This window comes from Sander lucioperca, chromosome 18 (assembly GCF_008315115.2).
Source record: "Sander lucioperca isolate FBNREF2018 chromosome 18, SLUC_FBN_1.2, whole genome shotgun sequence".
NCBI classification, from domain to species: domain Eukaryota; kingdom Metazoa; phylum Chordata; class Actinopteri; order Perciformes; family Percidae; genus Sander; species Sander lucioperca.
In genome coordinates, this window is record NC_050190.1 from 9,240,357 (window position 1) to 9,265,356 (window position 25,000).

Below are 25,000 nucleotides of genomic sequence, written 5' to 3' on the forward strand. Positions count from 1 at the left end.
GACACGTGACCTCAGCGATGGAGGCAGCGGTACAACAGCAGCTCCCGTGTTCTGAGAGGTAAAATTACTGTTTTTATCAATGGAGTCTGGTGGCGTTGAAGAGAGTAGAGATAACGGCTTCAGTTCCCCGCCGTAAAGGGCTCACTGACAGCACGGTGAAGCTCTGAGAATATTGTAAATACACTCACCTAAAGGATTATTAGGAACACCTGTTAAATTTCTCGTTAATGCAATTATCTAATCAACCAATCACATGGCAGCTGCTTCAATGCATTTAGGGGGTGTGGTCCAGGTCTAGAGAATCTCCTGAACTCCAAACTGAATGTCAGAATGGGACAGAAAGGTGATCTAAGCAACTTTGAGCGTGGCATGGTTGTTGGTGCCAGACGGGCTGGTTTGACTATTTCACAATCTGCTCAGTTACTGGGATTCTCACGCACAACCATTTCTAGGGTTTACAAAGAATGGTGCAGTCCTGGGGGGTGAAAATGTCTTGTTGATGCTAGAGGTCAGAGGAGAATGGGCCGACTAATTCCAGCTGATAGAAGATCAACTTTGACTCAAATAACCACTCGTTACAACTGAGGTATGCAGCCAAGCATTTGTGAAGCCACAACACGAACAACCTTGAGGCGGATGGGCTACACCAGCAGAAGACCCGACCGGGTACCACTCATCTCCACTAAAAATAGGAACATGAGGCTACAGTTTGCACGAGCTCACCAAAATTGGACAGTTGGGGACTGGAAAAATGTTGCCTGGTCAGATGAGTTTCAATTTCTGTTGAGACATTCAGATGGTAGAGTCAGAATTTGGCGTAAACAGAATGAGAACATGGATCAGTCATGCCTTGTTACCACTGGGCAGGCTGGTGGTGGTGGTGGTGGTGTAATGGTGTGGGGAACCCCTTTCGCTTTCAGAACTGCCTTCATTCTTTGTGTCATTGATTCAACAAGGTGCTGGAAGCATTATGTAGAAATGTTGGCCCATATTGATAGAATAGGGTCAAACACGGTATTAGTATGGTGTTCCTAATAATCCTTTAGGTGAGTGTATAGTGTACATTTAAAACTGACATTGATGTTTTTAGATGTGTCTAAAATCTGCTTAGCTGCTGCCCCCGCCCGTGAATCGAGGTAATACACTGACCATGTAGCACACTTCAAAACATCTCAACTGTCCCTTTAAGAGGAGACTGAAGCAGGAAGTTTGGGCTCCTCACGTCCTCCAGCTCTCTCCGATGGCAACAGATAGAGACTGAGCATCAATATTTTACATCTCAGGTCCTTTTAACGAGCCTGGGCCATAAAAGTTGCTTCCTGTGCAGCTTTAAACATCTGTGATTCTACAGTTAAATCATCACAGTTACAGTTAAAGCGGTCTGAAGAGACTCGGCCCAGTTTACACAGCAAACCGTTTCCAATCACATTATTTCCTTTGCTGGAGAAAAGACCAACAAAAACACCACCGACCTTCACATCTATAAATGAACACGGATAATAATTCACAGTTACACGTCACATGAACTATTTGGCAAAAAAATCACACATAACACATGTAACCTCTGGTCAGCGAAAACCTTTCTGATATTTCATGTCAAAAACAAGGCACTTCGCTAGTTGAAAGACAGTCCAAACTATCACTTGTTTCTCCGTTCAGCTCTTTCACAAGATCGCATCTGAAGAAGTGTTAAGAAAACCATACACAGTCCTATATATCTATATATTTATCTTTATTTATCTGTAGTTTGTTGTTTACTTTCTGTAAAAAGTATTAAGCTAAACGTTTGTTATTCTTATACTGTATTTTTTCTATACTGTATCTTTTTATACCTCTTTATTTAAAGAGTGTTTTGTAAGCTGCTAAAATCTGCTGCTGGAAATCTAATTTCCTTGCGGGAGTCATCCCAAAAGGATCAATAAAGAGAAGTCTAAGATTAGACAAATTAGGGGCGACCTCTTGCTCACCCAGTAAGAGCGTGCGCCCCATGTAGGCTGAGTCCTTTGCAGCGGCGCGGGCTCGAGTCCGATTTGCTGTATTTCCCTGGCTGTTTGTCTACTTTAGAGGAGAAACAATTCAAAAACTAATTGTGACTTTTAGCTGGATAATCAGCTGTGTGACTGCTGTGTACTGGTGCATAAATGGGCGCCTGGTTAGCTCACCTGGTAGAGCGTGCGCCCATATACAGAGGCTCAATCCTCGCCCGCAGCAGCTGCCACGGGTTCGGTTCCGACCTGCGGCCCTTTGCCGGATGTCATTCCCCCCCCCCCTCTCTCTCTCTCTCTCTCCGCTTTCATGTCTAAGCTGTCCTATCGAATAAAGGCCTTCCACCCAACTTATACAAATATACGACCGTTAAGACCTTTTATTGTGTTTACAGTTTGTTGGCTCTCCTCCTACAGTCAGTCATTGTTAACAGGCAGGAATGTCAACACCTTCGTCTGCTTGTTCGCCGCTTATCAGGAGCTCTGGCGGAGTCATGCTGAAGGCATCCAGAGCCCCAACGCAACAAGTCAGAGCAGAGCAAACAATGTGTACTGAGACCCTGTCATCTCTCACACACACACACACAAGCCTCCACTTCAGTCTGCCTGCTGCAGGGTGTGTTATGACAAAGATATGAACTCCTTCCAACACACACACAGAGACACACACGCACACAGAGACACACACGCACACACAGAGAAACAGAGAAACACACACACACACAGAGAAACACACACACACACACAGAGAAACACACACGCACACAGAGAAACACACGCACATACAGAGAAACACACGCACACACAGAGAAACACACACACACACACACACACACACACAGAGACACACACATGGAGAGACACACACACACATACACACACACGGAACTGTCTAATAAAAAGCATGATGGCTTTATATAAACTCACTGGGTAGTAAAATCATGGTTTCAATATTGACCTAAATAATTGATTGATTTTTTTCTTCATCATTGTCAAGCAGCTCTTAAAATAATGACTTAGTTACTAAAAATGACTACGCTAGCTAGCTAGTTTCCTCAAAATATTGACATTTCGTTATTTTGAGAAAGTTTCTCGTTGTTTTTAAGATACTAGGTCATTAAAAATGACTTTTAGGATCTTTTTTTCACATCACACTGGAGAAAATAGGCCTCCATATAACTTACAATAAAGATGAAAAGAAAGAAAATAAAAGTTTACAGTTGTGACAGCCCTGTGAAGCTAACAGCTAACTAGCTCCAATTGAGCTAACGGTAACGGAAGCTGCTCTGACCTGTTAGCTTAGCCACTTAGCCAGCTAACGTTAGGTTACAAAACATTTCGTTAGCTGTGACCGTTAACGACAATTTTACGGGCGGTAATTAGAAACTACAATGTGAAGATGAAAAGATAACGTGGGCTTTATAACAGCTTTAATTACACGGTTACGGTAACGGTTGTGGCTAGAAGGGATACATCTACGGCCGGTTGTGGCTAGAAAGGGATACATCTACGGCCGGAACTTACGCAAAATTACGCTAAATCTATGCTAACAAAATAATATAATTTTAGTACTCTCACCCAGGAAACAATTGTTCGTTCATCGGGCGTGTTTTAATCCAAAACACGATATTTTTCCTAAACTTAACTAGTCATTTTGGTGCCTTGCGTTAAACTTAACTGTCGTCACGGTAACGTAACGTTAGCTGTTCTTAGCTTGGGGTTAGCCTAAATCACTGCTAAGCTAATTGTGCTAACCTGGAGCTCGGCCCTCTCCACTTCCCAGTGCGCTCTCTCCATCTCGAAACGGGCCCACTCATGCTGGATGTAGTGCAGGATGCCGGGGATGGTGTACTGCTGCTGCGGCCGGGGCAGCTCGTCTTGTTGGTGTGGCACCATGATTCCTCCACCTCCGATCGACGGATTAGCGCCGCTGCTGTTGCTCCCTTGCTGCTGCTGCGGTGGAGGCTGTCTCGGGGCTCCGACCCCTCCTCCTCCGGGCTGCTCATCCATGTTTTTTTTTTTTTTAGAAAAGTAGAAGGAAACAAGAAGCAGCCACGCTCCGCTGAATGATTCCCCGTCCCCTCCTAAAGCCCGTGTCTCCTCTCCGTGTCTGTCACGCTGGCTCCACCGCGGTGTGCGAGGCTGGCTGCCCCCGGAGGGCTGCGGTGAGTGCGGCTGATTGCGGACGCGGTGTTTGTGTGTGGCTCTAACCGGCCGCCATTACTGCTCTCTCTCGCTCTCTCTCTCTCTCTCCCTGGATCCGATGATTACGGAGGGAGAACCCAGTCGCGCTGCATGACGGGAAAGATCCATCCTGCTTTTTTTTCCCCCTGTCATCCACCTTTGTAACGTTCAATGCAAAGGGAGAAAGTAGGAAACAAAGAAATAGAATGAGTAGAAAGGACAACTAAAGGGTAACTTTAAAAAAGGTATTTTTTCCAACCCGAAATCTATATCCCCATGTCCAAAACAAGCTGCAATGTAACGTTAATGAGCAAATGCACACCTTCAATTTCCGTCCACCAGACTCCATGTAAATAATCACTACTTTTAGCATGTATAGAGCCAGCATATCTCCACCAGACTCCATGCAAATAATCAGTACTTTTAGCGTGTATAGAGCCAGCATATTTCCACCAGACTCCATGTAAATAATCAGTAGTTTTAGCGTGTATAGAGCCAGCATATCTCCACCAGACTCCGTGTAAATAATCAGTACTTTTAGCGTGTATAGAGCCAGCATATTTCCACATGTAAATGGGTGAATTAAGGGTTTATTTCAACCAAACCAGAGTGGTGATTGTTGGAACAGTGGAAAGATGAACCAAGACGGCTTTTGGTAGTTTTATTTAGTTTCTGTCCACTTTGAATGAAGTGTGTTTTACAATGATAAAATTAATGTTTATTTACATGGAGTCTGGTGGGTTTGGTGATGGTGATTTTGGGGCTGTTTGAATACAGTTTTCCTATAAAAAAAACACATTTTATTGTTTACCTTAAAGACAAATTGAATACTTAGTATACACAAATAATGTTATTATTACATAGTAATACGCTTATATTTTATTGGATTTATTCTTTTTGTTTTTTTTAAGAAATCCATAAAATTAATTCAATTTTGAATCAATGTATAATTTCCCAGGACAATTTCATGGAAACCCTGTCACATAAATATATTTAAATGGAAAATTGTCAATGCTATTGAATGTGTGACCCTGTTAGGGACTGTTCGTTATTTATTTAAGGGGCCACCGGAGGAGTTTTGGGACCTTTAGGCTAAAAAGACTTGACCCTCCCCTCACCAGTAATAATTTTTCTATGACCCTCCAAAATGATTTGAAAAAGAGGTATGACCCTCCCCTTATGTGCTAGTTTGCGCTTAGCAAAGATGTACAAATGCCATTTGATTTTTTTACAGCCATGACGTACAGGAGTTAACCTCTGCATTCTCATCTAAAGGAGTTTGCACACTGCTCCAACAAATGCCAACAAACACCAACAAACTCCAACAGTTGGGTCAGTGTGGGCCGGCCGTCTGTGTTTGTTGGCGTTTGTTGGATGGAGTTGGTAGTTTGACATGTCCAGTCTGGTCTGGTGGAGTTGGAGAAAGTCGGACCAATGTCGCCCATTTTCCAACAACTGACAACATTCTAACAGCTTGAAATGCTGTCTCTAAATGGGTATTTTTTTCTGGCAATTAGTGGAGTAACCATAGTGAGTAATTCTTCAAAAGCTTGAGGAGCAAAACGGGCAAAATTCGCAAAAGCTGGAGTATCTTCTGAGCGAAGTTCTTGACACAAGTTAGGATAGACACCCTGTTTAGCATGTCGCAGTATCCAAGGCTTACACCACAGTCTCCTGCTGGCTCGTCTTCATTGCCGTCTCTCCTGTACACGGCTAGCAGCTTTACAGGCCAGGTAGACCAGAACTACTTTGGCTACATTCAACAAGATCTCCATTTCATCCATGTTATATTACACTAAAACTCAAATAAGAAAAGGTAGGACTAGGTGACCAAAGTCAGTCCTGTCTGTTACTGTCTGGGCAGTGTGGACTGGCAGTTGGTTTAATGAACATTATAAAGACCAACTGACAACAACAGCTGCCAACTTTACAATGTTGGAGTTTGTTGGTATTTGTTGGAGCAGTGTGCAAGCCCCTTTATACATCCCACTCCTCTGTTATGGTGTGGGGGCCATTTCAGTAGATTTACTCACTAACATTGTTGTGGAAACACAATAAGAATGGAAACTAAATGCACACTTCATTCATTACTGCATTACTTCAGATACTAAGTTACTCCTCTAGTAAACTAGTATTCACATGAAATAAAACAATAAAACATTGAGATCATTCAGCAAAGGACGCTGGGATATAACCAATTCAACACTGGTTGCTATGGACTTGTCACTATCGTCATTGTATATTTTAGAACATAGGTAAAGCTGCCGAAGCTGAACATTATATTCCAAAACACATATGTTTATTTTTAAAGCAGATTTTAAGTTACATTGTAACAATTTAACAATTCGCCCTTATGAAATCCAATCGCGGCACGGCTGTTTTGGAACGCAATAGACAGACGCTTAAATTCAACTAAAATGTAACGGTGACCAATCAGTGTTGGACCTCCAGTCTGTTGAGATGATCTCCAAACGCAGAAACCAAGCACAGTCACACCATAAAACGTTAAGACACGTTGAGAAAAAAGATCCGTATTTTGCCGTAATCCAATGACATGAAAAAAAGTAATCCACAGCGATCAGGAGATCCACAAACAGAGTCACGGTGTATCCAGCAAGGCCAATACGAGCGTCACATTCACCAGCCAGCTCCAGACAGGTGAACGAGGCCTCTCCACTTCACCGTTTAAACAAAGTGGAATAAAACTATAAAAGTCCAAATCTACACAAAACCCGCAATCAATTAGTAAGCTGACATCACATGTATATACATGGCATTTAGGAAACCTTTATTGCAAGGTTAGCACGGCAACATGTCCAGACTAGTGCAACAGTAACTTTCGTTTTTTGCGTCCTGCTGCTCCCATCGTCAGCCAGGTAATATTTTTTTTACTAAAGCAGTATATGAAATCAGATGTATTACCTATCACCATTTAGTTGTTTTGTGTTATTTAAGATATTTATTTAATATCTGGTCATGCCAGATGTAATTATTCCACTCATTTTTTAAACAATGCAATTACCCGTTTGAGCCACCAGGGGGGCAGTGCTCCTCCTGCCCCCCCCCAGCAAACTCCGCGTATGGGGTCAGACCATCTGCTAGGGGGCCGAGACTGAGAGCTATATGGATAAATATGCACCAAACAAGCCACTTTGAAATTTTGCTCTTTTCATGAATAAAAACGTTGGGTGACCCCCCCCCACCCAGACTAAACAATTTTGGATGACCCTCCCCTCGGCAAAAAATAAAAAGACATGACCCTCTCCTATTTTCCTCCGGTGGTCCATTCCATAAATACCGAACGGTCCCTTATGAAAAAAATATATATTTGAATTTTTTTTTATTTAATTAAAAATCTGTAATAACATCGAATGTTTTGGTTTTCCTTTTACTGTAATAAATCCATAATAATAACAATAATACAAGTAATAATATGAGTTTTAGTTTTAACGTTCTTGTTTATCCATATGTTTCGTGAACGCACCAGATGAGGGCTCTACTGAGCATGCGTCAGAGATGCTAACATCTCTGGTTAGCTCCATACATATAGCTAGCTAGCTGGCGTTGGTAACTGAAGTCTCTTGTTTGTTTCGTAGTGATTTCACGTTAATGTAATGTAACTGTGAGAGTCGGAACGGCTGCGACGCCTCAATGATTTAACGGACACATTTTAAAGAAGCTAACACTGTTAGCCCAACGGCCGTTAGCTCGTTGTTGTTGTTGTTGATGATGAGGCTCATTTAGCTGCAGTTTAGCTACAAGCTAGCAGCTACCGGTAAGTTTAAGAAACGTTCATGACATTAACCGATAGCCTACGTGACGCCGTGTACGGCCGTTTAGAGGAGTCAAACTGTATTTAAACTGACTAGTTAACGGTTATAAACGGGTTATGAATTCAGATGACAGTTTGCTGCCTTCAAGTGCTCCTCGGACATTCCGTTGTCCCGGTAACGGAAGCCGTGCGGAGGGAGGGAGAGAGGATGGAGAGGGAGGGAGGAAGAGAGAAGAAGGGATGGAGGGAGAGAGAGATAGAGAGAGGAAGAAGGAGGGATGGATGGATGGATAAGGAGGGAGGGAAACAGACAGACAGAGAGAGAGAGATAGATAGAAGGAGGGATGGATGGAGGGAGAGGGAGGGAAAGAGAGAGGGAGAGAGATAGATAGAAGGAGGGATGGATGGAGAGAGAGAGAAAGAGAGAAGGAGGGATGGATGGAGAAGGAGGGAGGGAGAGAGATGAGAAAGGAAGAGAGAGGAAGGGATGGATGTAGAGAGAAGAAAGGAAAGTCAGTAAGAGGAGAAGGAGAGATGGAGAGGGGAGGAAGGAAGAAGAGGATGGGGAGAGAGGGATGAAGAGTGGAATTGAAAGAGGGAGAGAGCTATGGGAGAGAGAGAAGAGAAAAGGGAGAGAGTGGAGAAAGAGATGGAGAGGGAAGAAGAAGGAAGGAGAGGAAGAGGAGGAAGGAAGGAGAGTAAGAGTGATACAAGTTGAGAAAATGAGGAGTAAAGGAAATGAAGTGAAAAGGACAGAAGAGCAGTGGTGGAAAGTAACTAAGTACATTTCCTCGACTCTACTGTACTTTACTAGCCTGGTTGACCCCAGACCTTCTCAGCTGTAACTAAGTGGGTCTGGTGAAGCTTCATTCACAGCCCATTTCCAAAGGGGCGTCACCAACGGACGCCGCTCAAATGCCTCTGGGCGCCATTGGATAGTCCTTCAACCAATCAGACCAACGATCCGGGTGACGCTGCGCTTCGGTAGCCGTCATGTTGAATGTAAACAAAAAGCTGCTCGCCACCACTGCGCTACCGTCGGCGCGTAAAGCCCGCCTCAGCGGTTGTGATTGGTGTAAAGCCCGCCTCAGCGGTTGTGATTGGTGTAAAGCCCGCCTCAACGGTTGTGATTGGTGTAAAGCTCGCCTCAGCGGTTGTGATTGGTGTAAAGCTCGCCTCAACGGTTGTGATTGGTGTAAAGCTCGCCTCAACGGTTGTGATTGGTGTAAAGCCCGCCTCAGCGGTTGTGATTGGTTCCTCGACGGTTGTGATTGGTGTAAAGCCCGCCTCAGCGGTTGTGATTGGTGTAAAGCCCGCCTCAGCGGTTGTGATTGGTGTAAAGCCCGCCTCAGCGGTTGTGATTGGTGTAAAGCCCGCCTCAACGGTTGTGATTGGTGTAAAGCTCGCCTCAGCGGTTGTGATTGGTGTAAAGCCCGCCTCAGCGGTTGTGATTGGTGTAAAGCCCGCCTCAACGGTTGTGATTGGTGTAAAGCTCGCCTCAACGGTTGTGATTGGTGTAAAGCCCGCCTCAGCGGTTGTGATTGGTTCCTCGACGGTTGTGATTGGTGTAAAGCCCGCCTCAGCGGTTGTGATTGGTGTAAAGCCCGCCTCAGCGGTTGTGATTGGTGTAAAGCCCGCCTCAACGGTTGTGATTGGTGTAAAGCTCGCCTCAACGGTTGTGATTGGTGTAAAGCCCGCCTCAGCGGTTGTGATTGGTGTAAAGCCCGCCTCAACGGTTGTGATTGGTGTAAAGCCCGCCTCAGCGGTTGTGATTGGTGTAAAGCTCGCCTCAACGGTTGTGATTGGTGTAAAGCTCGCCTCAACGGTTGTGATTGGTTCCTCGACGGTTGTGATTGGTGTAAAGCCCACCTCAACGGTTGTGATTGGTGTAAAGCCCGCCTCAGCGGTTGTGATTGGTGTAGAGCCCGCCTCAACGGTTGTGATTGGTGTAAAGCCCGCCTCAGCGGTTGTGATTGGTGTAAAGCTCGCCTCAACGGTTGTGATTGGTGTAAAGCCCGCCTCAACGGTTGTGATTGGTGTAAAGCCCGCCTCAGCGGTTGTGATTGGTGTAGAGCCCGCCTCAACGGTTGTGATTGGTGTAGAGCCCGCCTCAACGGTTGTGATTGGTGTAAAGCCCGCCTCAACGGTTGTGATTGGTGTAAAGCTCGCCTCAACGGTTGTGATTGGTTCCTCGACGGTTGTGATTGGTGTAAAGCCCGCCTCAGCGGTTGTGATTGGTGTAAAGCTCGCCTCAACGGTTGTGATTGGTGTAGAGCCCGCCTCAACGGTTGTGATTGGTGTAAAGCCCGCCTCAACGGTTGTGATTGGTGTAAAGCCCGCCTCAACGGTTGTGATTGGTGTAAAGCCCGCCTCAGCGGTTGTGATTGGTGTAAAGCTCGCCTCAGCGGTTGTGATTGGTGTAAAGCCCGCCTCAACGGTTGTGATTGGTGTAAAGCCCGCCTCAGCGGTTGTGATTGGTGTAAAGCTCGCCTCAACGGTTGTGATTGGTTCCTCGACGGTTGTGATTGGTGTAAAGCTCGCCTCAACGGTTGTGATTGGTGTAAAGCTCGCCTCAACGGTTGTGATTGGTTCCTCGATTTTGGGAACATTGGAAATGGGCTTGAATGGGCTCTTGGTCGGACTGACTTGCAGAGCAAATCTCAAATTTACCGGAAGTTCATCAGGGTTTACCCAGGCTAGTACTTTACTGAGTAAAGTCTTTAATGTTCTGGTACTTTCTACTTCTACTCCGCTACATTCATCTGACAGCTTTAGTTACTTTACACAGTGTGTGTGTGTGTCTGTGTGTGTCTCTGGTTGGTTGTGTGTGTGTGTGTGTGTGCGCGTACGTGTGTGTGTGTGTGTGTGCGTCTGTGTATGTGTGTGTGTGTGTGTGTGTGTGTGTGTGCGTACGTGTGTGTGTGTGCGTCTGTGTGTGTGTCACTGTGTGCGTGCATGAGTGTGTGTTTGTCTCTGTACGTGTGTCAACTGACATGATAAATAGGTTATTAAATATAAGTCTGACAGTGCTTTTGTCCATCCTAGGTGTGCCAGGTGTGCCAGGTGTGTGTGTGTGTGTGTGTGTGTGTGTGTGTGTGTGTGTGTGTGTGTGTGTGTGTGTGTGTGTGTGTGTGTGTGTGTGTGGTCCAGGATGATAAAGTTCGTGCTGATGGTGAACCGACAGGGTCAGACCCGTCTGTCCCGGTACTACCAGCCGGTGGAGCTGAGCCGCCGGGCGCCGCTGGAGGCCGACGTGGTCCGCTGCTGCCTCAGCCGCAAGAAAGACCAGGTACCCGTCTGTCCCACTCTCTGTGAAGTATACACGCTGGAATGTAACTAAGTACATTTACTCCAGTACTGTACTTCAGTCCAAATGTTGAGGTACTTGTACTTTACTTGAGTCTTTTCTTTACTTTCTGACACACACACACACACACACAGTGACACACACACCCACATAGTGACACACACACACACACACACACACACACACACACACACACACATATTGACACACACACACACACACACATATTGACACACACACACACACACTTTTCTTTTCATGCCACTTTCTACTTCGCTACACACACACACACACACACACACACACACACACACATATTGACACACACACACACACACATATTGACACACACACACACACACACACACACATATTGACACACACACACACACACACACACACATATTGACACACACACACACACACACACAGTGACACACACACACACACACACATTGACACACACACACACACACGCACACATTTCTCTTCATGCCACTTTCTACTTCTACTCCGTTACATTTCAGAGAGAAATATTGGACTTTTTACTCCACTACATTCATCTGTTACAGCTTTAGTTACTAGTTACTTTAGTTACTCCGCTACATTGATCCGCGATATTGCGGAAAAAAAATGTAATCAAAAATGGGCGTGGCCTATATCATGTGATTCAGCATGATTCAAGGAACACGTGGATGTATGGTTTTCTAATGTGCGATGTGTAATGTGGGAGTTAAAGGCAAAAACCCATTATAGCGCCACCTAGTGGTCCACATGTGTAATGTTTGGTAGGTGTGGTCCATGACCCATTGTCTATCTACCCTGTAAATTTAAAGTTGTTCACATTAGTGTAAGTGGTGAATCTAGACTTGGGTCCCATAGGCCACGCCCACTTTGACCCCTCAGTACCCCACTCTAGAGATGACAGCGCCACTTCTCACAGATACAGATAGCACTGGAGATGAAAAGTTTAACTGACACGTAACCGCGATCAGCTTCGTGGGAAATTAAGAATCAATGTCACCGACATAACCAATCACACTATGACACACGCTCCACTTAGCACCAACTGCAAGGTTTAATTTTAAATGAATGTAGCCTACTGGCAGTCTGGCACACGTGGGTGCTCAGTATTTTCCGTGGGTGCTCGAACTCCGGAGCACCCACAGTATCGGTGCCTATGAATGGTGTTGATTTTTGATTGAAAAAGTGAGAGAAAAGAGTTTAATTTGTCCACTGTAAAGGTTGTAGAAACTTTGTCAGGTGGCTTAAAAAGTTTGTTTATTGTAGAAAACTAGGGGAGCACGCGAAAGCAAAAACCAAAACGGAACGGTAGAAGGTAAATATAAGTAAATATTGAGATGTGTGAGCTGCAAGGTCTGTGGTACAATCCCATTGTAAATATGTCATTAACAGTGATTGAGTTAAAGTGCCAAAACATGTCTACGTGATTATAGCGCCCCCTAATGGCCGATCTTTGCTAAATTTGGTACAGAGCCTCAGAGCGGCATGCCAAACGAGCACCACAAGTTTCGTGGTGATTGCTTTTACTGTGGCAGAGATATTGCATATGCAAATTTCCCATTTAAATGCATAGTTATTGGCCAAAACAAATAAACGTTGCTTATAGCGCCCCCTAAAGGCCGATCTTCGCCAAATTTGGTACAGAGCATCATAGTGTCATGGTGAACAATGATCCCAAGTTCCTTGCTGATAACATTTAATTTGGCCGAGATATGATAAGATACGTGTGTGGTAGCTAGCTATGAAAATTTGTTTGGTTGTCAAATGGGCATACTTTAACGTAGCAAAATTCCTTGAGTAACTTTTGGTCAGGTCCATCTGGAGATGCTCCCTACCAGGTTTCGAGCTGATCCGTCGCACGGCCTAGGACGAGTTCGAAAAAGTTGGTTTTGCGCATTGCGCGATATTGCAAAAAAGATTTTAAGCAAAAATGGGCGTGGCCTATATCATGTGATTCAGCTTGATTCAAGGAACACGGGGATGTAAGGATTTCTAATGTGTAATGTGGGAGTTAAAGGAAAAAACCCATTATAGCGCCACCTAGTGGTCCACATGTGTAATTTTTGGTAGGTGTGGTCCATGACCCATTGTCTATCTACCCTGTAAATTTAAAGTTGTTCACATTAGTGTAAGTGGTGAATCTAGACTTGGGTCCCATTGGCCACGCCCACTTTGACCCCTCAGTACCCCACTCTAGACCTGGCCTCAGGAGTGTCCCTAGATGGTACCCATCAAATTTTGTAAAAATCGAATGAGCCGTTCATGAGATATAAACGTTTTGTACTTGTAGCGCCCCCTAGTGACCAATTTTCGTAAAACGCGTGGGGCACCTCCAGAGGGTCATGTCAAACAAGAATCTAAAGTTTGGCGTTGATAGCATTTATTTTGGCTGAGATATGGCAAAGTTGGTGTTTTAATAGTTAGCTACACAAATTTGCAATGTGCAATTTTGATCCTATAAAAAATCTCTTTATTAACTTTTTGTCAGTTCGCTCTATACAAATAAAATGACTTGACTTCAAAAAGTTTCTATATCAGAAATTTGGGTTTCTTTCAACCACATTGTCAAAAAAAAATAACGTGGATGTTTCCGTATGACGCTCGTCACAAGTTATTACACTCTTCATTAAATGGGGAGTTTTATTGTATTTTATAGCATTTGAAAAAATGTCAGAAAAAAGCTTGAAAAAAGTGAAAAGTTAAATTACCGGTATAAATATCTCCTCAAGGAAAAAGTAGCTCATTTATAATACTTTTTTATATTTGTACTTCGACCCGTCGTTATTCTTGTTTTTTTCACGTTTTTCAACCTTTTAATCAGTTTCTTTTCAAATGCTATAAAATCTAATAAAATACCCACATTAATTGAAAGTATTGAAATGATCTTGAATGATTTATTTTACACTAAAGAGCGTCGTACGGAACCATCCACAGTATTTTTTTGGACAATTTGTTAAAAGAAACCCAAATTTCTGATATAGAAACTTTTTGAAAATGGGTCAAATTAGACCGGAGAACACCAGGAGAGAAAATATAATCAGTCTCTTGATTTCTGATTTTAAACACAAAGCCATGTCACGCTTTTGATTTCAGTTTGTTGACAGATACTTTGTGTGTGTGTGTGTGTGTGTGTGTGTGTGTGTGTGTGTGTGTGTGAGATACGTTGCCAAAGCAACCCTAAGAGACCTTTTTTATTAACTTTTTGTTACTCCGTAACTTAACGTGATTTAAAATGTAGCAAAGGACAAAACTTCAAACTAACCATACCTTCAGTTAAAGTACAGATCTTAAAAAACTACTCAGTTGCAGTACCAGTTACAGTACCAGTTACAGTACCAGCTGCAGTACCAGCTGCAGTACCAGTTACAGTACCAGCTGCAGTACCAGTTGCAGTACCAGTTACAGTACCAGCTGCAGTACCAGCTGCAGTACCAGCTGCAGTACCAGTTACATTACCAGTTACATTACCAGTTGCAGTACCAGTTACAGTACCAGCTACAGTACCAACTACAGTACCAGTTGCAGTACCAGTTGCAGTATCAGCTACAGTACCAGTTACAGTACCAACTACAGTACAGCTACAGTACCAGTTGCAGTACCAGTTGCAGTACCAGCTACAGTACCAGTTGCAGTACCAGCTACAGTACCAGTTGCAGTACCAGCTATAGTACCAGCTGCAGTACCAGCTACAGTACCAGTTACATTACCAGCTACAGTACCACTTGCAGTACCAGCTACAGTACCAGTTACAGTACCAGCTACAGTACCAGCTACAGTACCAGCTACAGTACCAGTTACATTACCAGTTACATTACCAGTTGCAGTACCAGTTGCAGTACCAGCTACAGTACCAGTTACATTACCAGTTACAGTACCAACTACAGTACCAACTACAGTACCAGTTGCATTACCAGTTGCAGTACCAGTTGCAGTACCAGCTACAGTACCAGTTACAGTACCAACTACAGTACAGCTACAGTACCAGTTACATTACCAGTTGCAGTACCAGTTGCAGTACCAGCTACAGTACCAGTTGCAGTACCAGCTACAGTACCAGCTACAGTACCAGTTACAGTACCAGTTGCAGTACCAGTTACAGTACCAGCTGCAGTACCAGCTACAGTACCAGCTACAGTACCAGCTACAGTACCAGCTACAGTACCACTTGCAGTAACAGCTACAGTACCAGCTACAGTACCAGTTGCAGTACCACTTGCAGTACCAGCTACAGTACCAGCTACAGTACCAGTTGCAGTACCAGTTGCAGTACCAGCTACAGTACCAGTTACAGTACCAGCTATAGTACCAGCTGCAGTACCAGCTACAGTACCAGTTACAGTACCAGCTATAGTACCACTTGCAGTACCAGCTACAGTACCAGCTACAGTACCAGTTGCAGTACCAGCTACAGTACCAGTTACAGTACCAGTTGCAGTACCAGTTGCAGTACCAGCTACAGTACCAGTTACAGTACCAGCTGCAGTACCAGCTGCAGTACCAGCTACAGTACCAGCTACAGTACCAGCTGCAGTACCAGCTACAGTACCAGCTACAGTACCAGTTACAGTACCAGCTACAGTACCAGTTGCAGTACCAGCTACAGTACCAGTTACAGTACCAGTTACAGTACCAGTTGCAGTACCAGTTGCAGTACCAGTTACAGTACCAGCTACAGTACCAGTTGCGGTACCAGCTACAGTACCGTGAGTAATAGTAACGTGTTCCTCTCCTCTGCTGTTGCCAGTGTTCCTTCGTGGAGTATAAAGACTTCAAGCTGGTGTACCGGCAGTACGCCGCGCTCTACATTGTGGTCGGAGTCTCCGACAGCGAGGTGACAAACATCTGCACTCATTGAATTCATTTATACTCTATCGTCATTCCAGGAAATATGTTCTATTCATCTTTTTAATAAATCGTGAAAATCTGTGTCTCTGTGTGTGTGTGTGTGTGTGTGTGTGTGTGTGTGTGTGTGTGTGTGTGTGTGTGTGTGTGTGTGTATTCTGCAGAACGAGCTGTCCGTCTACGAGCTGGTTCATAACTTTGTGGAGGTTTTGGATAAATATTTCAGCCGCGTGGTGAGTTCAGACTTTAAAGTCATTTTTCTACAATTTGAATATAAAAGTCATACTTTAATAGTGAAGAGTATGGGGTTAAATAACTTTGTGTTTGTCTCCTGACAGAGTGAACTGGACGTATCCTTTAACCGACCAATCACAGCTGCTCTGTCTGTGAGCCCCTCCTTCCTGTCCGTTAGCCCCTCCTTCCTGTCCGTTAGCCCCTCCTTCCTGTCCATTAGCCCCTCCTTCCTGTCCGTGAGCCCCTCCTTCCTGTCCATTAGCCCCTCCTTCCTGTCCGTGAGCCCCTCCTTCCTGTCCGTGAGCCCCTCCTTCCTGTCAATTAGCCCCTCCCTCCTTCCTGTCCGTGAGCCCCTCCTTCCTGTCCGTTAGCCCCTCCTTCCTGTCAATTAGCCCCTCCCTCCTGTCAGTTAGCCCCTCCTTCCTGTCCGTTAGCTCCTCCTTCCTGTCTGTTAGCCCCTCCTTCCTGTCCGTTAGCCCCTCCTTCCTGTCTGTGAGCCCCACTTCCTGTCTATGTTGTTTCTCTGACTCGGCGTCTTCAGATCATGTTTAACTTGGACCGGGTCCACATCATCCTGGATGAGATGATCCAGAACGGACGTGTGGTCGAGACCAACCGGAGTCGCGTCCTGGCGCCGCTCGCCGCCCTCGACAAGATGGCCGACGGCTGAGTCCTCGACAAGATGGCCGACGGCTGAGTCGCTTCACGCTGGAAGGGACGCGGCTATTATCCGAGACAAAGGCGACGCCACAGCCGGCCTTCGTGGCCGTCGCCTTGGTGCGTCACGGCCTTTAGTTGCATGTATTTTCCCGTGAGAATATGTGACGTTTTTCATTAAAAGAAATTTGAAATGTCACATAATTTGGGAGAATTATTTCCATATTTGTGTCTAAAACGTTGGAAAAACTGACTTTTTTCTCTTGTAATATCCCGACCCTTTTCCTTAAAATATTCCAACTTTAAAACAATAAATAAACGACCAAAATATTCCAACTTCTTGTTGTTGTAATATTCCACTTTTTATTCGTCTAAATCACGTGTCAAACTCGAGGCCCGTGGGCCAAATCCGGCCCGCATATCGATTTAGGTTAACAATACATTTTGGCCCGTCTAGTTGTGCGCCAAACCAAGAACATGGGGAACTGGTTTTCAACTTGAGATTACGAGACACTCAAAGCAGAATTTGGCAAATTTGCCGACTTTGAGACTCAGAAATCCCCCCAGAACCAGAACCAGAGCCAGAGCCAGAACCAGAACCAGAACCAGAGCCAGAGCCAGAACCAGAACCAGAGCCAGAGCCAGAGCCAGAACCAGAACCAGAGAGTTTACATATTCCGGCTGTGAAAGAGCTTGTTGAGCGTCAGATGTGTGCTAGCATACTTAGAAAATATAATCATTGTTTTGCTGGATTTGCTAAATTCTAGGATGGTTTTGGAACTTTGTTGCTGACTTTTTCAGGACTTTATGTGGACCAGACTGTCAGTGAGAGACTCTATGGGACGTGCAGTCATTGAGTCAAAGATATTTGACTTTTTCGATGAAATAAAAGCATGTCAATAAACTAAACCTGTCTGGTCCTTGGTGTGGCCCTCTGGGAAATTGAGTTTGACACCCTTGGTCTAAATAAAGATTTAAGAGAGCTGACGCACCGAGCCGATAATCGGCCGTCGGGCCATCTGGCGAGGTCGGTGACTCGAGTCTGTCCGGTGTGTTCGTGCTGTCGGCCGTCAGAGGAGCCGTCGGCCTTCATTTGGGCCGACCTGACATGTTCAGTCAGAGACAGGACAGTCGGGGACAGGACAGTCGGAGACAGGGCAGTCAGAGACAGGACAGTCGGGGACAGGACAGTCAGAGACAGGACAGTCAGAGACAGGACAGTCGGGGACAGGACAGTCGGGGACAGGACAGTCAGAGACAGGACAGTCAGAGACAGGACAGTCGGGGACAGGGCAGTCGGGGACAGGGCAGTCGGAGACAGGACAGTCGGGGACAGGGCAGTCGGAGACAGGACAGTCGGGGACAGGACAGTCAGAAACAGGACAGTCGGGGACAGGACAGTCGGGGACAGGGCAGTCGGGGACAGGGCAGTCGGGGACAGGGCAGTCGGAGACAGGACAGTCAGAAACAGGACAGTCGGGGACAGGACAGTCGGAGACAGGACAGTCGGGGACAGGGCAGTCGGGGACAGGGCAGTCGGAGACAGGACAGTCGGGGACAGGGCAGTCGGAGACAGGACAGTCAGAGACAGGACAGTCAGAGACAGGACAGTCGGGACTCACCCGGAAATGGGGAGCGGATGAGCCTCTCAAAATCTGAGGAAAATCTTTTAAACTGACCTTTGTTGATCTGAAATGAAGACAGATTCAGCAGCTGCACGGCCTATTTCTCTCTTCAGATGTTTTCAGAAACACGTTTCGGTGAACTATTTTAGTCCAATATGAGATCGTATTCTGAACGAGACGCCATGACAGTCTGGCTGTGAATTTCTGGAGAAACCAGACCCACGTGACGCGTTCGTCCAATCAGCTGCCGGTTTTCATTTTCTGGTAAATAATCAGACTGTTAATGGAAACAATACAGAGCAGCGCCGCCTGCTGGTATGGAGACGTATTACATTTCGTGCACGCACAGAGCGTACGCTCAAGTCAGCGTCTCCTCAGTGTGTTCTGAGGAACTTTTTGGACCTCGGGGACCCGACTGATCAGTCCGACTGACTTTACTGCCGACGGTCGGCCGTCTGGTTGGTGGGTCAGGGCCTTAAGTTGCATGTATTTGGCGGGGGATTTAAGGCTCCTGCAAGAAAATGTGATGTTTTTCAATAAAAAAAACTTGCAATTTCACATCATTTTGGAGCATATTATATTCAGTGTTTTTTTTTAGGATTTTTTTTTAGCAGTGGGGGCAGGTCTGTCTGAACCACCCCCCCCCCCACCGCCAAATGTTTTACGTATGAAACGGACCTGACACTTCGCTGCAACACAAACTAATATTTATTCACCTCTATTCACACACGATGAGGCATATTTTCAAATTGAAGTGTATTTTATAAGGAACTATAATTTAAAGCAGCCATATTCTGCTCATTTTCAGGTTCATAATTGTATTTTAAGGTTGTACCAGAATAGGTTTACATGGTTTAATTTTCAAAAAACACCATATTGTTGTTGTACTGCACCGCTCTCTCTCACTGCTGCAGATCCTCTTTTCAGCTGGTCTCTGTTTTAGCTACAGAGTGAGACCTCTTTTCTTCTTCTTCTGTACCATCTTTGATTGCACTCGCACATGTGCAGTAGCTCAGATGCTACGAGCTAATGGTTGCGGTTAGCCTGCTCGTTTCGGCTTGTGACGTCACAAGCCGTGCAGATTTTGACCAGCTCACCCAGAGACTGAAGGCAGGACACATTCAGAAACCGTATCTCACAGCATGGATGGATTTTTTTTTAAAGTTTGTATGTGTGTGGAAGCACCAGAGACACAACATAACACCCCAAATCCCAGAAAAAGTGATTTTTTCATAATATGGGCACTTAACATCTACAACAGGTCTACACTTAGAACGGACCCACCGTGGTGACGCTTTCGGTGGAGCTGTTTAATAGTTGACTCGGGAGAAAGCAAACGTTTTGACAACAAACTCCATCAACATGAGAGTATGTGGAATTAAACTGGACGGGCCCAGTAACCTCTGAATAGTTCTACTTGTTAAATTGCAATGTGAGCATTATTGCAGCCAGCATTATGTCGGCAGGATAATTTAAAAGGCAACTGCGACTACATTTTTTGTACGGCCCTATTTCTGATACCGTGGTGGCAGAATTTTTGCCATGGTGGGCCGCCACTACAAAATCAACATGGAGGAAACACTGATATTTCTGTGTCTAAAACATTTGAAAAACCTAGAGCAGATAATAAAAAGGCTCCAAAATACCAAAACAAAGACCACAGGACTCGGGCTTTACTTCATACTTTGCAAACATTTTAATGATTATTTTTTTGGAGCATACACATTTGAAAATATCTGTTTACCTCAAACTGCAACTTGAGTTAAATAAATGTTTATAATAATATACAAAGAAAATACAAGAGGGAGAGCAGAGCTTTTTCTCTTCAGATGTGCCTCGCACACAACCAGTGTTTCTTCTTTTTTTTAATTTTTTTGTCTCTATAGCTTCATCGTTAAAGTAAAAGAACACCAAATGCACGCTGACCTTTAAACCTCTACAGCCGGTCAGAAACAACCCAAAAACTGTCGCACACACACGGAAACAGAAAGCGAAAAATAAAAATAAAAACAAAAGAGGGGGAAAGAAGCATGATTGTTGGAAGGAGGAGGAACTGAAAACAGAAGCTACGAGTCAAACCAGGCACTAAACTGAGGACAGACGGGAGGAGGAAGGTCTGCACGCACACACACACACACACACACACACTATGCGCACACACACACACACACACACACACACACACACACACTACGCACACACACACACACACCCCACTATAGGTGAGGAAAAGGATGAAGACAAAGGAGCCAAGGGAAGGAGGCGAGGGGTTAAGGATGTGAGCTTTTCTTTCGTTTAATTCTGCAACATAATTCCTCCTCGCCCTCCAGCAGTCAGTCGGCTGGCTCCAATTGGCCGTCTGATCGGTCAGTCACGCGGCGGGCGGGCGGGGCAGCGGCGAGACGGACTTGAGGAGCATGCTCAGTGTGGTGGAGGGTGGGCGTCAGTTGAGGTGGAAGCCTTTCTCCATGGTGGCGGCGAGCAGACGCTCTCGCATGATGTCCTCCGAGGAGTACTCGGGAAGCTTCAGGTAGTGAACGCACGTGTTGACAGACGGGTAGCTGGAGTCTGTGGCGTCCACCTACACACACGCACGCACACACACACACACACACACACACACACACACACAGAGAGAGAGACACACACACACACACACAGGTTAACCCTTTGAAATCAATAATTAACAGGTCTGCAGCTACCGAATATTTTCATTGTGGATTAATGTGTGGATTATTTTCTGGATGAATAGTTTGGTTGAGAGCCAATCAGAGAGCGAGTTTACCTTCCTGACGATGGTGAGGCGGGGGTGCAGGTTGGCGAGGCCTCCGGGCGGCAGCGTGGAGCAGCCGGTGGTGAACTGAAGGAACGCCTTCCTCTCGTCAGACGACATCCCGCACAACACCCTCACGAAACGCATGAAGCCGGGACTGAAGAGGAGAGACACATGACATCACACACACACGCTGTGACATGTCTGTCTGTCTGTCTGTCTGTCTGTCTGTCTGTCTGTCTACGCACCTGTCTCTGGTGTAACCCAGCTTTGGTTCTGTGTAGTTGATGATGTCATCAGCAGTCCAGGACGGTGATTGGTTGCCGCAGAGGATCATCTGAACCTCCTTATGGCTGAAAGAGCTCAACTTCTCCATCGGAAACACTCGGTTAAAACCCTCTGAGGAGGAGAAGAGAGGAAACGAGGGAGGAGGAGAGAGGAAACGAGGGAGGAGAAGAGAGGAAACGAGGGAGGAGAAGAGGAGAATTGTCAGTTCATGTAAATTAAAACTGAAGTTGTTTTATTTCTGCTGTCAAATCAAATTGCTGAATTTGTCGTTAAAACATTTTCTGTGTGTGTGTGTGTGTGTGTGTGTGTGTGTGTGTGTGTGTGTGTGTGTGTGTATGTGTGTGTGTGTGTGAGTGTGTGTGTGTCTCTGTATGTGTGTGTGTGTGTGTGTCTATGTGTGTCTCTGTGTGTGTGTGTGTGTCTCTGTGTGTGTGTGTGGGTGTGTCTCTGTGTGTGTGTGTGTGTGTGTGTGGGTGTGTGTGTGTGTGTCTCTGTGTGTGTCTCTGTGTGTGTGTGTGTGGGTGTGTGTGTGTGTGTGTCTCTGTGTGTGTCTGTGTGTGTGTGTGTCTGTGTGTGTCTGTGTGTGTGTGTGTGTGTGTGTGTGTGTCTCTGTGTGTGTGTGTGTGTGTCTCTGTGTGTGTGTGTGTGTGTACCTCTGAAGGCCTCCATCTGTTTCTGGATGCCAGTGTGCATACAGAAGTCAAACATCAGCTCGACGTACTCCTCCGCATTCTCCATCGTCACCATCTAGACACACACACACACACACACACACACACAGAGACAGACACACACATACATAGAGACAGACACACACACACACACACCCACATAGAGAGAAACTGAATATCCAGCCTTGTGGTGTCTTTGACTGTTTAATAAGCCGTGTCCAGATGTTGTGAGGTCTAACATCTGGTGTCTGTGGGTGTTTTTACCTCGTCGTCTCCGTTTGGTTTCAGGTCCACAGCGGAGAAACCGTGAACCTTAGAGGACGGACAGAACTGGAAGTTCAACCTGAAGACAACAAAACCAGACGTTGAGCTAACTGGACACAAGAGTCTGTCCGTCCGTCTCTCTGTAGACAGAGGTTGTCTTCACGTTACCGTGGAGACCAAAAGTCTCCGATGTGTGGGACATTAAGGAGGGTTTAACGATACGGCCCGATGATTTGATCTGAATGTGCCGTTGGCCAATCAGGAAATGAGTTGGTGCTTCTTTTGACAAGGTTTTCCGAAGGTTTTGACATTTTTTAGGGCCCTAGCACGAACGGTGTCTAGCACTGAAAGTGCGAGGAACCCATTACACACACACACACACACACACACACACACACACTGTACAGATTATTATTAATATTCCGAGTCCTTCGTGGCATTTTTGACGGGGTTTAGAATGCACGAAAACTCAAAAACATTTGCACACGTCAGACCTGGTGAAAATTGAAAGTTTGAAAAAATGAAAAGTTCTGTTCTGATTGGGCTTGGGCTCCATAGCACCCCCTAACGCACGCCATGATCCAGAAAAAAATGAAAAGTTAATCTACCAAACATAGGTCTCATCTTGAAGTCCACACCACAGGTTTTTTAGGACTTTAGGATGCACCAAAACTCTAAAAATTGTACAGCCATATGCAGAATAGTAAATTCTTTGATCCGAGTTCACATTTAGGCTTGGGAGTGGTATGGTGGCTCTATAGCGCCCCCTAGTCACAAAAACCTTAACTTTGAACCCTGTAAAGCAGGGGTCACCAACCTTTTAGAAACTGAGAGCTACTTCATGGGTACTGAGTCAGACGAAGGGCTACCAGTTTAATACTCTTCTGAAATAACTAATTTGCTCAGTTTGCCTTTAGTTATATATGATTATTAATGATACTCATCTATGTGAAGACACTGATCACGTTAATGATTTCTCATTATCAATAATTATCAACAATGACTTAACAAGGTGGGAAACGGATAATATCAATATTCAATTTTCATTTTTAGAACAGGCCTGAGGGCTCCTCATGTGGTCCTTGGGGGCTACCTGGTGGCCTCGGGCACCGTGTTGGTGACCCCTGATGTAAAGTGATGTAAAGTGATATAAGGCGCCGTAAACCCTGGTTCACACGGCAGGATAATTAGGCCGATTTTAGCCCCGATTCCCCCCTTCTGACAATCTTAAGGATGCTCTGATTATGGTAAAATAATCTGATCAGATGTTCCTGCCGTGTGTGGTGTGTTAAGACTGCTCTCGTCTGCTCGGAAGGACGTCGGGACCGCTCCCATCTCAAATCGGGGATATCCAACATGTTGGATTGTTTTGGCCCGATTCCTCCTGGTGTGTGGTGTCCCCCGGGGACAAACGAGCACGCAGCCTGTGGACTGTGGCGTGTAGCCAATCAGAAAGAGAGGTGACAAGGCGGCGAGGAAAGCACCGGGAAACAACATCAAAACAGCCGGCGGCACGGCGCACCAGAAAGTCCGGTGGACGTCGGAGATGGAGGACCAACTCGTCGACCTGTGAAAACGTTTTTTTTTTTCGGTTAAAAACAAACTACAAACTATCGCCACTGCATCCTCTTCGTCCGCCATGATTGTTTACTCTGAAGTCACGTTTGATCTCGAGGGATTTTGCGAGATTTCCCGTCTGACCTGGGAATGCTCGGGAGTCAGATCGGTTCGTGTGTGATGTTGATTTTGCCGTGTGCTGCGCACCACACACTGTACGACCAAAACTGTTAGACCGTGATTTTTTTAAATCGCTGTGTGTGGAGTCTCTCAGGATTGGAAAATCGGCCGACAATTTTAAAATCGTCCCGTGTGAACCAGGCTTAAGGTGCTGTAAAGTGCGTTTTACCCGAGGTCGTCGATGCTGAGCGGCGGTCCGGAGCCCAGCGGGTTCCTCAGCATCAGGTCCTGCAGTCTGGTGTTCTTCTCATCTTCAGATAAACTCTTACTGGACAGAATCTGCCTCCTCTTCACCGACAGATCCTTCACTTCCTTCAGGAAACTCGCCCTGCACGAAGAAAAGTCATTAGCAGAGAAAAAGGTAAGATGGAGGGATGGAGAGAATCGTAACAGAGTAATAAACACATGACTTTCTTTTTTTATTATGAAGCTTCACTTCAAAATATCAAGCTACAAAATTGTATTTGGCGTCTCCTATTTATTCAACGAGTGAATGTGCAAAGCCAGGCAGGTAATATCACACACACACACACACACACACACACAGACCCCCACACACACACACACAGACCCACACACACACCCACACAGACCCACACACGCGCGCACACACACACCCACACGCGCGCGCACACAC

At 45.5% G+C, this 25,000-nt stretch overlaps 3 protein-coding genes across 7 annotated transcripts in view; 1 reads left to right on the plus strand and 2 right to left on the minus strand.

The window, feature by feature from the left end:
• The window catches only part of strn3 (striatin, calmodulin binding protein 3), a 37,248-nt gene extending 32,981 nt beyond the window's left edge, over positions 1–4,267 (minus strand). Inside the window, exon 1 of the mRNA XM_031277673.2 lies at positions 3,741–4,267. Coding sequence (XP_031133533.1) covers positions 3,741–3,995 — 255 coding nt within the window. The 5' untranslated portion in view covers positions 3,996–4,267. The remainder of the gene's footprint in view (positions 1–3,740) is intronic.
• Positions 4,268–7,654: 3,387 nt separating this feature from the next.
• ap4s1 (adaptor related protein complex 4 subunit sigma 1) lies at positions 7,655–17,406 on the plus strand. 3 transcript variants are annotated; one of them, XM_031277677.2, is made up of 6 exons: positions 7,655–7,944; positions 11,069–11,230; positions 16,017–16,103; positions 16,279–16,347; positions 16,453–16,464; positions 16,890–17,406. In XM_031277677.2, the coding sequence occupies exons 2-6, from the start codon at positions 11,093–11,095 to the stop codon at positions 17,016–17,018; spliced, it is 435 nt and encodes a 144-aa protein (XP_031133537.1). In that variant the 5' UTR covers positions 7,655–7,944; positions 11,069–11,092; the 3' UTR covers positions 17,019–17,406. The 3 variants fall into 3 exon arrangements, with proteins under 3 accessions (XP_031133537.1, XP_031133536.1, XP_031133535.1); XM_031277676.2 differs by having other exon boundaries at positions 10,987–11,230; positions 16,890–17,405; XM_031277675.2 differs by having other exon boundaries at positions 11,005–11,230; positions 16,890–17,405.
• Positions 17,407–20,302: 2,896 nt separating this feature from the next.
• Positions 20,303–25,000, minus strand: part of hectd1 (HECT domain containing 1) — a 62,523-nt gene continuing 57,825 nt past the window's right edge. For 2 of the 3 annotated variants that reach the window (XM_035994440.1, XM_035994441.1), the window contains 6 exons: positions 24,533–24,691; positions 22,627–22,705; positions 22,345–22,438; positions 21,652–21,802; positions 21,416–21,560; positions 20,994–21,211 (listed from right to left, as the gene is read on the minus strand). In XM_035994440.1, the coding sequence (XP_035850333.1) occupies positions 21,074–21,211; positions 21,416–21,560; positions 21,652–21,802; positions 22,345–22,438; positions 22,627–22,705; positions 24,533–24,691 (766 nt within the window). In that variant the 3' untranslated portion in view covers positions 20,994–21,073. Of the gene's footprint in view, positions 21,212–21,415; positions 21,561–21,651; positions 21,803–22,344; positions 22,439–22,626; positions 22,706–24,532; positions 24,692–25,000 lie in introns of all 3 variants that reach the window. The other variant, XM_035994439.1, reaches the window with a different exon arrangement.

What these genes read in the sequence shown, in the direction of transcription:
- ap4s1 (XM_031277677.2), top strand. Translation starts at nt 11,093, where the DNA reads ATGATAAAGTTCGTGCTGATGGTGAACCGACAGGGTCAGACCCGTCTG. An exon ending in TCAGCCGCAAGAAAGACCAG is followed by an intron (nt 11,231 to 16,016) that starts GTACCCGTCTGT and finishes TGCTGTTGCCAG; the next exon opens with TGTTCCTTCGTGGAGTATAA. An exon ending in TCGGAGTCTCCGACAGCGAG is followed by an intron (nt 16,104 to 16,278) that starts GTGACAAACATC and finishes TGTATTCTGCAG; the next exon opens with AACGAGCTGTCCGTCTACGA.